The sequence below is a fragment of the Giraffa tippelskirchi genome, chromosome 6, assembly GCF_054371585.1.
Source record: "Giraffa tippelskirchi isolate mGirTip1 chromosome 6, T2T-mGirTip1v1.2.pri, whole genome shotgun sequence".
Classification (NCBI taxonomy): domain Eukaryota; kingdom Metazoa; phylum Chordata; class Mammalia; order Artiodactyla; family Giraffidae; genus Giraffa; species Giraffa tippelskirchi.
The window spans coordinates 131,647,987-131,660,808 of record NC_137280.1 but is presented as its reverse complement, the minus strand read 5'-3'; the positions used below and the strand labels follow the sequence as shown (position 1 = coordinate 131,660,808).

The 12,822-nt window shown below is 42.2% G+C and overlaps 1 protein-coding gene and 1 non-coding gene across 16 annotated transcripts in view; one reads left to right on the top strand and one right to left on the bottom strand.

The window, feature by feature from the left end:
* JAKMIP2 (janus kinase and microtubule interacting protein 2) overlaps positions 1-12,822 on the top strand; it is a 207,336-nt gene that overhangs the window by 114,759 nt on the left and 79,755 nt on the right. For 9 of the 15 annotated variants that reach the window (XR_014055484.1, XM_081495633.1, XM_081495632.1 and 6 more), the window contains one exon: positions 7,850-8,125. Coding sequence is in view for 13 of the 15 variants with exons in the window: in XM_081495633.1 (XP_081351759.1) it covers positions 7,997-8,125 (129 nt within the window). In the remaining 2 variants the exon portion in view is untranslated. Of the gene's footprint in view, positions 1-1,017; positions 1,140-1,613; positions 1,706-7,849; positions 8,126-12,822 lie in introns of those variants that run through there. The other 6 variants (XM_081495630.1, XM_081495625.1, XM_081495620.1 and 3 more) reach the window with 2 other exon arrangements.
* TRNAA-AGC (transfer RNA alanine (anticodon AGC)) lies at positions 11,623-11,694 on the bottom strand. Its single transcript has one exon. It is a non-coding gene; the product is annotated as a tRNA-Ala (tRNA).

The following is a 12,822-nucleotide window of genomic DNA, read 5'->3' as shown; positions in this document are numbered from 1 at the left end:
CATCACGTCGGTGATGCCATCCAACCATCTCATCTTCTGTCATCCCCTTCTGCTCCTGCCCTCAACCTTTCCCAGCATCAGGGTCTTTTCCAATGAGTCAGCTCTTCGCATCAGGTGGCCAAAGTATTGGAGTTTCAGTTTCAACGTCAGTCCTTCCAGTGAACACCCAGGACTGATCTCCTTTAGGATGGACTGGTCGGATCTCCTTACAGTCCAATATAATAGCTTGCATATGCTAATTGCAAACTCTCAATCCATCTCTCCCTACCCCTCCCCTTGGCAATCACAAATCTGTTCTCTATGTCTGTGAGTCTGTTTTTGTCATAATTTAGATTTGACATACAAATGATATCATAATGGTATTTGCCTTTCTCTTTCTGACTTACTTGTGATAATCTCTAGGTCCATCTATGTTGCTGTAAATGGAGTTATTTCATTCTTTTTATGGCTGAGTAGCTTTCCATTGTGTATATGTACTACATCTTCCCTATTCAGCTGAATGGACATTTTTTAAATCTGGACATTTTGTTATAAAAAATAGATATCGAGGTTCCCTAAACTCTAAAAGATGTAAAAAGGCTAAAACTGGGAGCAGATGATCCCAAGATTATTTCAAACACAGCACCCCACTTATACTCTCCAGAAGTGGAACCTGAGGAAAAACCATGGTGAGGAAAGAAAAAAGTTTCATCTACTCGTGTTAATGTCACTCTCCCCCTCTCTGTGGGTTCTCTCAGGGGTTTTGTACCAATGCCTAAGTAAGTCTGTAGAGGACCAAGAATAAGAATGGCTTTTTAATATTTGAGGCCTTCCATAAGTGTGGCACTTGAATTATCATTATTTTTAATATCCCCTGTCATTTTTATTCAAGTTAAGCGTCTTGAGAAAAGCACCTATTGGCTATTTTATTTCCACCACCTTAGCCAATAGTTCAAATTGAAAACACTCAATAAATGTTGCCTCTCATGCATTATGAGCTGTGTGAGAGCATCTTTTACATTCTTTCATGTAACTGGCGAACAGTCCAATGCCATAGTTCTACCTATTCCTGCACCTCTCACCCCCATTTTGGAAATGAGGGATATTGAGAACCAGAGAACTAGTGATTTATCCAAGATCCACATCTACTAAACACACAGGTAAAATTTAAAATTAAGTCTGTCTCACTCCATAGTCCATACTCTTAACCAGGAGTTCTCAAAGATGCCTGTGCATCAGAATCACCCAGCAACTACTATATCACAATCTCCAGAGTGGAGCTCCAATCTTTAAAGCTTTCCAATAGAGTTTAATAAAACCAGACCAAAAATTTGGGAAGCTTTACTCTCAAACACTACACTGTATTTCCTCTTCAATATATGTCTATGGAATGAGTGAATGAATGATGGCCGTAACTCTTCCATTGATAATATATTCCTTCATTAAGTTTTGCTCTCAAGCAGTGATCCTTATTTTAAAATGCAACTGCTCATAAGAACCTGTCTCTAAATTTTCTGATATCTTTATCTGAAACTTGGTTACAGGGAAACTCAGCCTTGGTGGCTGTGGGAGGTACCCAATTAATGACAGGGCAGGACCAGAGGATAAGCTAAAATTCTCACCTTTGATACCTCACAATGATCCCTGGGGCCACCACTGCCATCAGCAGCTAAAAGCAGGAAACCTAGGGCTCATTTAAAATGCCTTCAACCCATTTACATTTAAGGTAATTATTGATAAGTATGATCCCGTTGCCATTTACTTTATTGTTTTGGGTTTGAGATTGTACATCCTTTCTGTGTTTCCTGTCTAGAGAAGATCCCTTAGCATTTGTTGGAGAGCTGGTTTGGTGGTGCTGAATTCTCTGAGCTTTTACTTGTCTGTAAAGTTTTTGATTACTCCTTCATATTTGGATTCATGTCAATGTATGGCAAAACAAATAAAAAAAATAAAGAAAGAAAGAAAGAAAAATAAATAAATAAAATGCCTTCAAGTGGTTTGAAGTGGAGAAGCCATCTCCTCCTCCTTCCTGATCAGACTGGCCCATCGTTGAACAATACTTCTGTCCCTCCTCCAGATCTTCTGTTGCATCAGGTGTTATCAATGACAGAGGCTCTGATGGTGGTCCAGAAACATTCCATGCGTCCGCGATGTCTTCAAGCTCTCCCTTATGCTCTGGAGCACACTCCTTTGAGAGGCCGTGTCTCTCTGCATGTGGCAGCCTCTCTGGAAGGTTGACCTCAAACTGCTTAAGCAAAGGCAGCACATGTGCCCATCAACTGACAAAGGAATAAATAAAATCTAGTTTCAGTTATGCAATAGAATATTATTCAGCAATAAAAAGAAATAAAATACTGATACAGGCTATATTATGGATGAATCTTTTAAAGTAGAAGAAACCAGTTACTAAAAAAATAAAATCCATATGTTTTATGATTCTGCTTACACAAATATCCAGAATAGACAAATCTATAGTGACAAAAAGTAGGTTAATGATTGCCTGGGCTGGGAGAGTTTGGTGGAAATGGGAAATGACTACTAATAAGTATGGGGTTTCTCTTTGGCATGATGAAAATTTCTAAAATCAATTGTGGTACTGGTTGTGTAGCCTTGTGAATATGCTAAAAAAGAGATGAATTTTATGTTATGTGAATTATATCTCAATAAAACTGTCCAAAAAGGGGAAGGGGAAGCACAAAGCAACAGAAACATTTTAGTGAAATTACATATGAGAATCACAATATTTCCAGGCACCCATCACAACTGGTAAAGACTTTGGAAAATTGCCCTCCAGTAGAGGGTTCTATAGGGCCATACTTATATGAACAGCTGTTTACATTAAGGTAGGTATCTATAAGTTGATCCCATCCTCAACATCCTATGGTGTTTTTTTCTCTCCTGAACATGTCTAATTTATTAATCCTATTCTTTTATCCAGCTCTTATGGGACTTAAGTTCACAATAATTTCCAGACTAAAAATGTATTAAGTCAGGCACATATTTTATATTTTGGGGAAAGGAGTGTAAATTAAAATGTAAAATATGGCTGTTGCTTCTCACGTTTTTGCTGCAAGCAATGACAGAGCTGGTCCTCATTATTTACAATAGGAGCCGCTGCTACTGCTGCTGCTAAGTCATTTCAGTCGTGTCCGACTCTGTGCAACCCCACAGACGGCAGCCCACCAGGTTCCCCCATCCCTGGGATTCTCCAGGCAAGAACACTGGAGTGGGTTGCCATTTCCTTCTCCAATGCATGAAAGTGAAAAGTGAAAGTGAAGTCGCTCAGTCATGTTTGACTCTTAGCGACCCCATGGACTGCAGCCTACCAGGCTCCTCCGTCCATGGGATTTTCCAGGCAAGAGTACTGGAGTGGGGTGCCATTGCCTTCTCCTACAACAGGAGAGAAGAATATAATGTTTAAAGGTAGAATGTGATTCCATCAAAGTCTCCAGTGTCAGAGTTGCCACTTCCTTTTTCATCCCCATGGTGGTGGCCCCGTTTAGAACTGCATTATTTGTCGCCTGGACCATTGAAGCAGACTCACTGATTTCTGCTTCCAGTCTCTCCCTCCTTAGTAACTCATCCTCCATCACACTGCCAGAGTTACCTTTCTAAAATGCAAACATGAGGCAGAGTAGCCCAGGGTATACACCTTGGGTCTCAGTTTCAAACTGCCTGGATTTGAATTTCAGCCCCACTGGCTATCCACTCATTCGTCCTAGGCAAGTTACTAAATCTTTCTATGGATAGTTTTATTCCCCACAGCATCTTTAGTGCTCATTAGATTTGAGCAGTATTCTAAGTGCTGAATTCAATGATGGGCTTATAGCAATTGGTCAGTGTAAGTTATTATTATTATTATACTTATATTCACATACTGGCATGTTTCTCCATTTCTACATAATGAAATCATTTTAAATTAAATTTAATCATCGATTATGCAAGAGCCTGTGCAATCTAACGCTGGAGTTTTTCTCCTAATTTTACAACCTTCTCTACGTACATCAATTGTGCTACTCCAAAGTTTCTCTCAAGCTTCCGCCTATGTCATTTGAGTATGTTGTTATTGTTGTTGTTTAGTTGCTTAGTCGTGTCCAACTCTTTGCGACCACGTGGGCTGTTGCCTGCCAGGCTCCTCTATCCATGGAGTTTTCCAGGCAAGAATACTGGAGTGGGTTGTCATTTCCTCCTCCAGGGGATCTTCCTGACCCAGGAATTGAACCCACATCTCCTGAAGCTCCTGCATTGTCAGGTGGATTCCTTACAACTGAGCCACTTGGGTAGACCCCATTTGAGTATCTCCAATTGGAAAAGCCCGTTCTTGGCTCAGGGAATCTGGAGTGGTGATTGTCTGGCTTCCAAAAGTTGGGACATCTACTAGGCTAAGGCGTAGTTGAAGAGGGCTAGCTCTAAAGAGAAGAGTCCCAAGCCCACACAATGTACATGCACTCCAGCAGATACCATGGAGTCGACCATGGTGGAAAGTATTGGAAGACCCATCGCAGTGATGTCTGCAGGTAGCACAATGGTGAGAGGAAATTAAGGATCATTGAGGTCAGAATTCTTGAGGTTATGTTGAAAAGGTTAACAGAGTATGGTTTCATTCAGGCACAAGGGAGAGACCCCTCCAAATGATGATTCTAAACAAACTAACTGATAAATCTCAATCACTTTAAGCTTCAAGACAAGACATGTTTGTGGGACATACCTGTATTTCACTTACCCTTTTAACCTACATAGAGCCATTTTGAGATGGCTCATTCCTTTTAAAGTGGATATATACCTCCACAGCCCTTATAGGCTTCCTTAGCTTTGCTCACCCTTTGGTAGATAGTCCCATTATTAAATTCTCAGTTGAGCAGGACTACCTTTTTCTGCTGCAACTCTAACTGAGGGAGCCAGTCAACTGTGAGCTCCTCCAGGGCTATATGATATATCTCTGAGCCCTCAGCACTGTTTACTGTAGCAGGTAAATTGTAGATGCTAATAAAAGTTTGCATGGGGGGAAAAAAAGAGAAAATGAAAAGCCTATTCTTCATTCAAGACAACAATATGGTAGGAAGTTTTTCCCAAATGGCTTTTTCCTCTGTGTTGTGACAGCACTATAAAGGTCTGATAGAAGTTGACTATAAAGTGAATCATATTTTATAGGTAAAACAAACCAGACTTCCTAGTGGACTGGATAAGGTAAACGGGATAAAAAAAGAAAGGATGACTTCTAAGTTAAGATCTGGAACAACTGGACGTGTGATCGTGCCATTTATTGATATGGGAAAACTTGGGGAGGATAAGATTTTTGAGGGACTAGTTAAAAAAAGACATCTGTATTTGTTGGGTTAGGTTTGAGATACCAATAGGATATCCAGGTGGATGTGGTAGAAGGAGTTGAATATATAAGTCTGGGGTTTGGAGAATGGTCAGGCTATGAATATAACACAGGGGGTCATAAAACCTATAGGTGGGACCAGTAGAGATAACCTGGACAAAGCCTTGGGGACCAGCAACATCTAGAGAACAAACTAGAGGAGATACTTGTTAACTGTATATATGTGAGTTTTCTCACCCAAAACCTGCTTGGAGTTAAATACTATCTTACTTATCTTTGTGCCTAGTGGTGTTTGTCATACAAATTTTCAATAAATGCTTGTTGAATTCATTTCAATTCTAGAAGCAAAGAATTGTAACCACTTAGAAGTCTCTCAGCCATATACTTTAATGATTTTGCAACATTTGCAAACTAAGCATGAAGGACCACCCCAACATCTAGCCTAGGGTACAATATGGTAGACAGTTCTGTGACTGCTGGCAACAGACTGATCTAACTTCCTAACCTTTCCCTATCCCCTTTCCCTAGAGACACTCTCTGAAACACATGGCCCCATTGGTCATGGGTGGATGGCAGAAAGCCCAGGATCCCAGCATGGTCACCAAGGCTGAATACCAGGGGTTTCAATAGAGCAGCAGCTACTGGAACATATGAATCATCAGTAGGAATTCCCCTTAGTTCTGGACTGAAGCACCTAGAGATACAAAATGCTCAGTTTTCTGAAAGGTTGTATGGGAAACTCTCTAGTATCTTCTTTATCTAGTCGTGCTTTTTGCACTGACTAACAGTTCAGGATTTATATTTTTCTTACCTCCTTGTTCTTGTGACACATCTAAAGATTTGTAAATCAAGACACATCATTTTTTTTTTTTTTCTTTCTTCTCACTGCTGTTCTGACTGAGTCTACATCATCCTTCACCTTGGCAAGTTTAGTGGCCTATCTGGTCTCCCTTCCTCATTCTCTCCCCGCTATGCCACCAGAACAACCACACCAAAGCACTGCTCTGTTAGGGCACCTCCCAGCCAAGAGCTTCAACAGCTTCCTTGTTACCTACTGGGAGAAAAACAAGATTCCAAAATTCTAAGGATGGCATCCCAGATCTCTCAGAACTTAATCATTTCCAGGCCAGTTTTCCAGCACTGGTGCCCATCACCCATATCCTGGGTTATAACTATCAGACCCCTGTTTTCTCCAAAACAGTTACTATGCTTTCTGTCGCAGCACCTACCATTTCCTTCACCCAGGATGCTTCACTGTTTCTCCACCTGTTACCATCCTACCCACTCCTCGACTTCCAGGATATGCCCCATGCTCAAGAAGCCCTCCTCAGTCACCCCACAAGAAGGGGAAATTCTTGTCTATATTTTTGAAACAAGTGTTTGTTTTTTTAAAGGCAGTTATCACCTAGATAATGGTGATGATGATGAAGATAGGTACAGGTAAAGGTTTGTTGTTTTTGCCTTGGAAAACTAACATTTTCAATTTTAACTTACTGTACTTAGCATAACATGTAGAAGCCTATAGGGACTTCCCTGTTGGTCCAGTGGCTAAGACCCCGTGTTCCCAATGCAGGGGTCCCGGGTTTGATCCCTGGTCAAGGAACTAGATCCCACATACCACAACTAAGAGTTAGCATCCCGCAACAAAGGTTGATAATTCTGCATGCCGCAATTAAGTCCTGGCAACTAACAAATTAAAAAAATAAAAAAGCCTATAGTTTATAGTCTAAATAGACAATAGTCTATATTGACTAAATACATGAGTGACTCAATTAACCAAGTATAGTAAATCTCCACGTCTCACAGTTTATATATTGTATAATTCTAGGTCTTTTTGTATATTGGATTTTCTTGAAGTCAACACTGTCTATGAGGAAACCATAAATCATCACATAGGTGACTTCCTTTCACAAATACTAAATTAAATAGCTGGTATGTCCAGTCACTGGGATGGATTCTGAGAAGCAAGTTGTAAATACGAACAACACATCCCTGCCCTCACAAAGCTTGCAGACTTATGGAGGTGACCACACTTAAAAAACAGGGTGGGGTGGGATGGGGGGCTTCCAGGAGGAACTGACTTGCCAGCTAAGACCTGACGGAGTCATGAGGGCTGGTCAGGCTAAACTGTCCATGTGGCAATGTGTGAGGCTGAGGGCCATGTGAGGAGGCAGGGCAGAGGATGGGAGAAAATGAAAAGTCCTTATGAGAAGAGAGAAAGAATCAGAAAATTAAAGAACACTCTACGCCCAGGATATAAGTGAGTGATGTGCAAGAAGTAAGGCTAGGAGAATGGGCAGGTTCAGGTGTAAAGAGTACTCTGAGATATGAAAGATACACTCGTATATGGACTCATAGATCTTTGAAGGATTTTAAGCAGGGCACTGACATGACCAGACTAACCCATTGGGAAGACAGCCCTAAATTCATGTGCCAAGTGGTCAGGAGCCCTCAGGAAGGGGCTCTCGCAGACATCTCAGGCTGAGTGTCTGATGGGTATGCGGCCCAAGTCATGGCAGTAACTACTGTCTCTGCCTCCCCCAGGGCTTCCAGGGCAGTGGCTGAGGAGACCTTCCCAAGGGACAACACACAGTAGCTGCTGAGCCATCGCACCCAGGAGAAGCCGCAGGAACATGGCAGCCCCTGCTTGAGAGGAATTCAACACCAACAGACTCCATTCAGAAAGGAACAATGTCCAAGAAAGGGCGAAATAAGGGCGAGAAGCCCGAGGCGCTCATTGTCGCCCTTCAAGCTGCCAACGAAGACCTCAGGACCAAGCTCACAGACATCCAGATAGAGCTGCATCAGGAGAAGTCCAAGGTGAGTGGGGCTTCCTGAGGCCACGGCCTGGGAGGCTGGGGCCTGGCCCCGCCTGCCACCCTGCCTCAGTGGGCTCTTGTCTGCTGGTTGCCAGAGGGGGCAACAACTCCTGAACATGGGGGGATTCCCTGTATGTGGCAGAAGGGATTTGAGCACAGGATACACACAAAATGAGAAAACCCTGCTCATGAGCTCTGCCTGCCCAGGAAGCCAGAAGTAAAAACTGAGACCACACTCCCCACCACCACCACCTCTGGACAAATGAATAAGCATGTGGCCTTGATGAGGTCCCACCCTTGCCTTCTGTAGTCATTTCCCTTGAGGCATTTAGAGAAATCTTTGTAAAGCATGTCCATCATGTCATTCCACTGCTCAGATCCCTGCAAGGCTGCCCACCTCTCAGTCACAGGACTTCCCCCACCACATCAGGACCTCCCCCCTCCAGCTCTCCATCAGCTGACTCATCTCCTACCACTGATGTCCCCGGATCACTCTGCTCCAGCCTCTTCGCTGGACCAGGGGACACACGCCCATCACATTTGGGCCTTTGCCCTTGTTCTTCCCCAGCAAGCGGCATGCTCCTTCCACACCTCCTACAGGTGTCCGCTCTAGTCAAGCATCTGACTACAATCTCCAAAACAGAGCACTTCCTGGGTCCACACAGTCCCTAAGGCCTGCCTCTTCTTGATTCATCTCAGCGCAGTTTTTATATTTATATATTGACTTGTTTAATGCTTCTCTCTCCCCAGTCAAGTGTAGTCTCTGTGACAGCAGTCTCACTTACCTCTCTATCAGTGGGGCTTAAATAAATGTCCAGGACTGAGAAGCTCAACGTATATTTGTTGAATGAGTAGATGAATGACTGAAAGGTGATTTCTATCCTTATACCTTACTCTTATCCTGTAGAGCTGGGAGGAGGTTTAAATTAGACATGTACATAAAGGAGTGATGAGGAGTATATGAGAAAATTTATGTCAGATGCTCAGAGAGCTGCCTGGCACATAGTAAATTCTGAAAAAAAAAAATTCATAGTAATATCCCTTCTATCTGTTAAGCTTGAGTCAGTTGCTAATTAGACTTAAGAAAGTTTCTTTGCTTCTGAGTCTCATCCATTAAATGAATATGCTAATGCTTCTCTTATTAGAGCAGTATGGATATCAAACAGAGTCGTGGACAGGAAATCACTTTGAAATACGTGATAGGTCTAAGACATTTTTACAAACTAGAGACAATCATGTCAGTGTAAAATTGCCTTAAAGAGATAACTCTTTGTGTAGTGAGGAAATGTCCTTGATCAAGTCACAAACAACATATATCCTTTCTCTTTTTTACTGCCTCTTCTTCCTTGACTTTACCATTATATTTTAATTAGTCCTTTTCTCCCAAATGTATTTCTCCTTGTTTGAACAATAATAAAGCTTGGGTTGGCCAAAGCTCCTGGCCCTCTGTCTCAGCTAAGCCTTGACCTTGGATAAGCAGGCCCCAGTGTAAAGTTTGTGAAGCGTATTTTTCAGTTTCCATAAAGTTAAAAAGAATGTGGTGTCATCAAACAAAACAAACAAAACAAGTCAAAAATGTTTGTGTAAGAGTCAGAAAACCAGAATATTGCCTTTCTCTCTCCTCAGGGACAAATTTCAACTTCTCAGTGTGTCGATCTGTAATTTAGATGACTGAATCTGTTTCTCCATATCCTTGTCTCTCAAGCATCACTGGAAATTAGCATAACCTGAGGGAACTTATTAAAAATTGAGATTCTGGGCCTAGAGTCCAGAGATTCTGATCAAGTAGGAGTGGTGAGGATCAGGACTGCAATTCCAGCACACGGTCCAGACAGTCCCCATGGAGGTGGTTCTTTGACTTCGTGTTGACAAACACTCCACTCCACAATTCCTTCCAGGTCGACAAGCTATGAACATTTCATTGGTTTTAACTTTCCCTGGGGCAACATAATATTTCAAGGGAGGCAGGCTGCTTTAATTGTAGTAACAACAGAATGACAAACTACCTTCTTGGGAAGAAGGCTATCCGTCTGGATACTAGGAACCATAACCTGCCGCTGGTTTACAGAGAGCAAGCTCATGAGATTTTAAAGAGACAGAGGCCCTGCAGATCCCAACCCTGCCATTACCATGTGCTAGCCTTTTAAAAGGGGTAACTCTCTTGACTGTGGACAGAGCTGTTTATCTTGCCTGTTTATCCAGGGCTGGGCACTGGTGTCTAAGCCAGCAGGTCACGGGTCATCTCCCTTTCCTCTGACAAGAGACTAGAAGCCAGACTCTGAAATGAAATCACTGCCCTTGTCGTCCACCCTCTGCCCCTCCCCCAAACGCCCTCTCCGTGGCAGTTAATTATAATCCTAGCACAGGGGTGACAGCAAAGCCTCACTGCCTGTCAGCAGCATTCCCCAAAGAGCAAAGGGAATTTAGAGGGCAAACAAGTCATAAAGCAGTTTTATTAAAATAAATACAATTGTGTTACCAAAGGCCCAGGCTTTAAGAGAGAGAACATGAACAATGCCGACATGTGAATTCACACTCTCAGTTTGACTCCAAGGCTAGGATGATAAAGTGACGGTTTAACCTCAGGGAAAAGGACTAGTTAAAGAGTGGAAACCTTTGGAGTGATGAGATATTACTCATTTTTCCAGAAAGACAAATCATCCCATTGACATTTGCAGAAAATATTGCAGATAGAGCAGGGTCACACATGCTTGACTTTATTGTATGTTTACTATCTGTCACACATGGTAAGAACTGCGTTTCCTCCTCACATAATCTCAGCTCTTTCTCTTAGCACCTGAGTGACCCTGAGCAGGTTATGAAATATATGTGTCTTCCTTTGTCGCATGGGATAATAGTCATGTTTACTTCCTAAGTTATGTGTGTGTATTTTTTGAACGGATACCATCAGACATGTTGTATTATAATTCAGTTATCACATTTCATCCTCACTACCATTCTCCGAGGTGGGCACTGTCATTATCCACATTTTACAAATGCGGAAACCGAGGCTCAGTGAGATAAAGCAGTTCACTCAGAGTCACGTGCTTGTCCGTGACAGAGATGGGTCTTCAACTCTCCTTCCCTCTCCTCCCACGTCTGTGCTCTTTTTTCAAATGTATTTTTCCCCAGTTTTATTGAGATATAATTGATGTATAACATTGTGTTCATTTTATGTGTGCAACATAATGATTTGATATATGTATAAATTGTGAAATGATTACCATAATACGTTTAGTCAATAGCCATCACCTCATAGTTACAAAGTTTTTGTTCTTGTGATGAGAGTGAAAGTGAAATGAAAGTGACAGTCGCTTTCATGTCCGACTCTTTGCAACCCCGTGGACTATACAGTCCATGGAATTCTCCAGGCCAGAATACTGGAGTGGGTAGCCTTTCTCATCTCTAGGGTATCTTCCCAACCCAGGGATTGAACCCAGGTCTCCCGCTTTGCAGGCAGATTCTTTACCAGCTGAGCCACAGGGGAAGCCCTGAAGATGAAGGTACTGGGGATTGAACCCAGGGCCTCAAGCATGCTAAGCATGCACTCTACCACTGAGCTATACCCTCAGCTGCTGTGATGAGAACTGTTAAGATATACTCTTTTTGCAACCTTCAAATATTGTTAGGAGGACTGTTAACTATAATCACCATGCTATACGTTACATCCTTAGAACTTACCGTGTAATTGGAAGTTACCTTTTAACCACCTTAACCATCTCCTACATCCTGCCTCCGGTAACCACCAATCCATTCCCTTTATCTATGAGCTCTATTTTTTTTTTTAATTCCACATGTAAGTGTGATCATACAGTGTTTGTCTTTATCTGGCTTATTTCACTTGGCATAATGTTGCAAATGACAAAATTTCCTTGCTTTCTATGGCTGAATATTTCATTGTGTGTGTATAGGAGGTGATAGATCACATTTTCTTTATCTATTTATTCATCAGTGGGCATTTAGGTTGTTTACATGTTTTGCAGAGTCAGTGCTATACTTGAAACATGTGAATGTCTAAAAAATACTGAAAACCATAGGCAGAGGAAGAGACAATGTCAGAACTTTTCTTTATACTATTATGCAAATTTTAGATGGAGAAATGAAGTGTGGGGGGGTGACGGGGGGATACGCCCCTATCCTTCTCCCTTGGATGCCTGCATTTCCACTGCAGTGAAATGAAACTAAAATATTAGACACAGCCAACTTCTGGTGAGTAGAAATTATCTGAAAGATTTGTAAAGCACTGATAGGAAAAAACATGGAGTTATGTAGGTCGTTTTGACTGGACTCCAATCATAGGGGCCAAAAGGATGTAACTATGGGGGCCTGTGGTGGAGAGGAAAGAACACAGGTGGAGTGTCTCAGCTGGATGACCTTTCTGGGCCTGCATTTGTGCATCTATAAAATGAGCAGACTATGGATAACATAAAAGAGCTAAGGTCCTTTCAAAATAGTCGAGATTAGTCAGGAAAGGAATCTGCTCTAACTCTTCAGGACCCTTCCCTGATCACTGAGTTACATGACACGGTTCCCTTCATTCCATGTACTCTATCTAGCACATCGCCCTGTAGTGCTTTCATCACAGGACTCTGTACTGCCTGAAGTCATGTTATTTGTTTGTTTGCTTGTTTCTTGCCTACTGTCCCTGCTCTAATGAAATGTATGCTTCCATGTCTGCTTCAGGGACCTCCTAAGTAA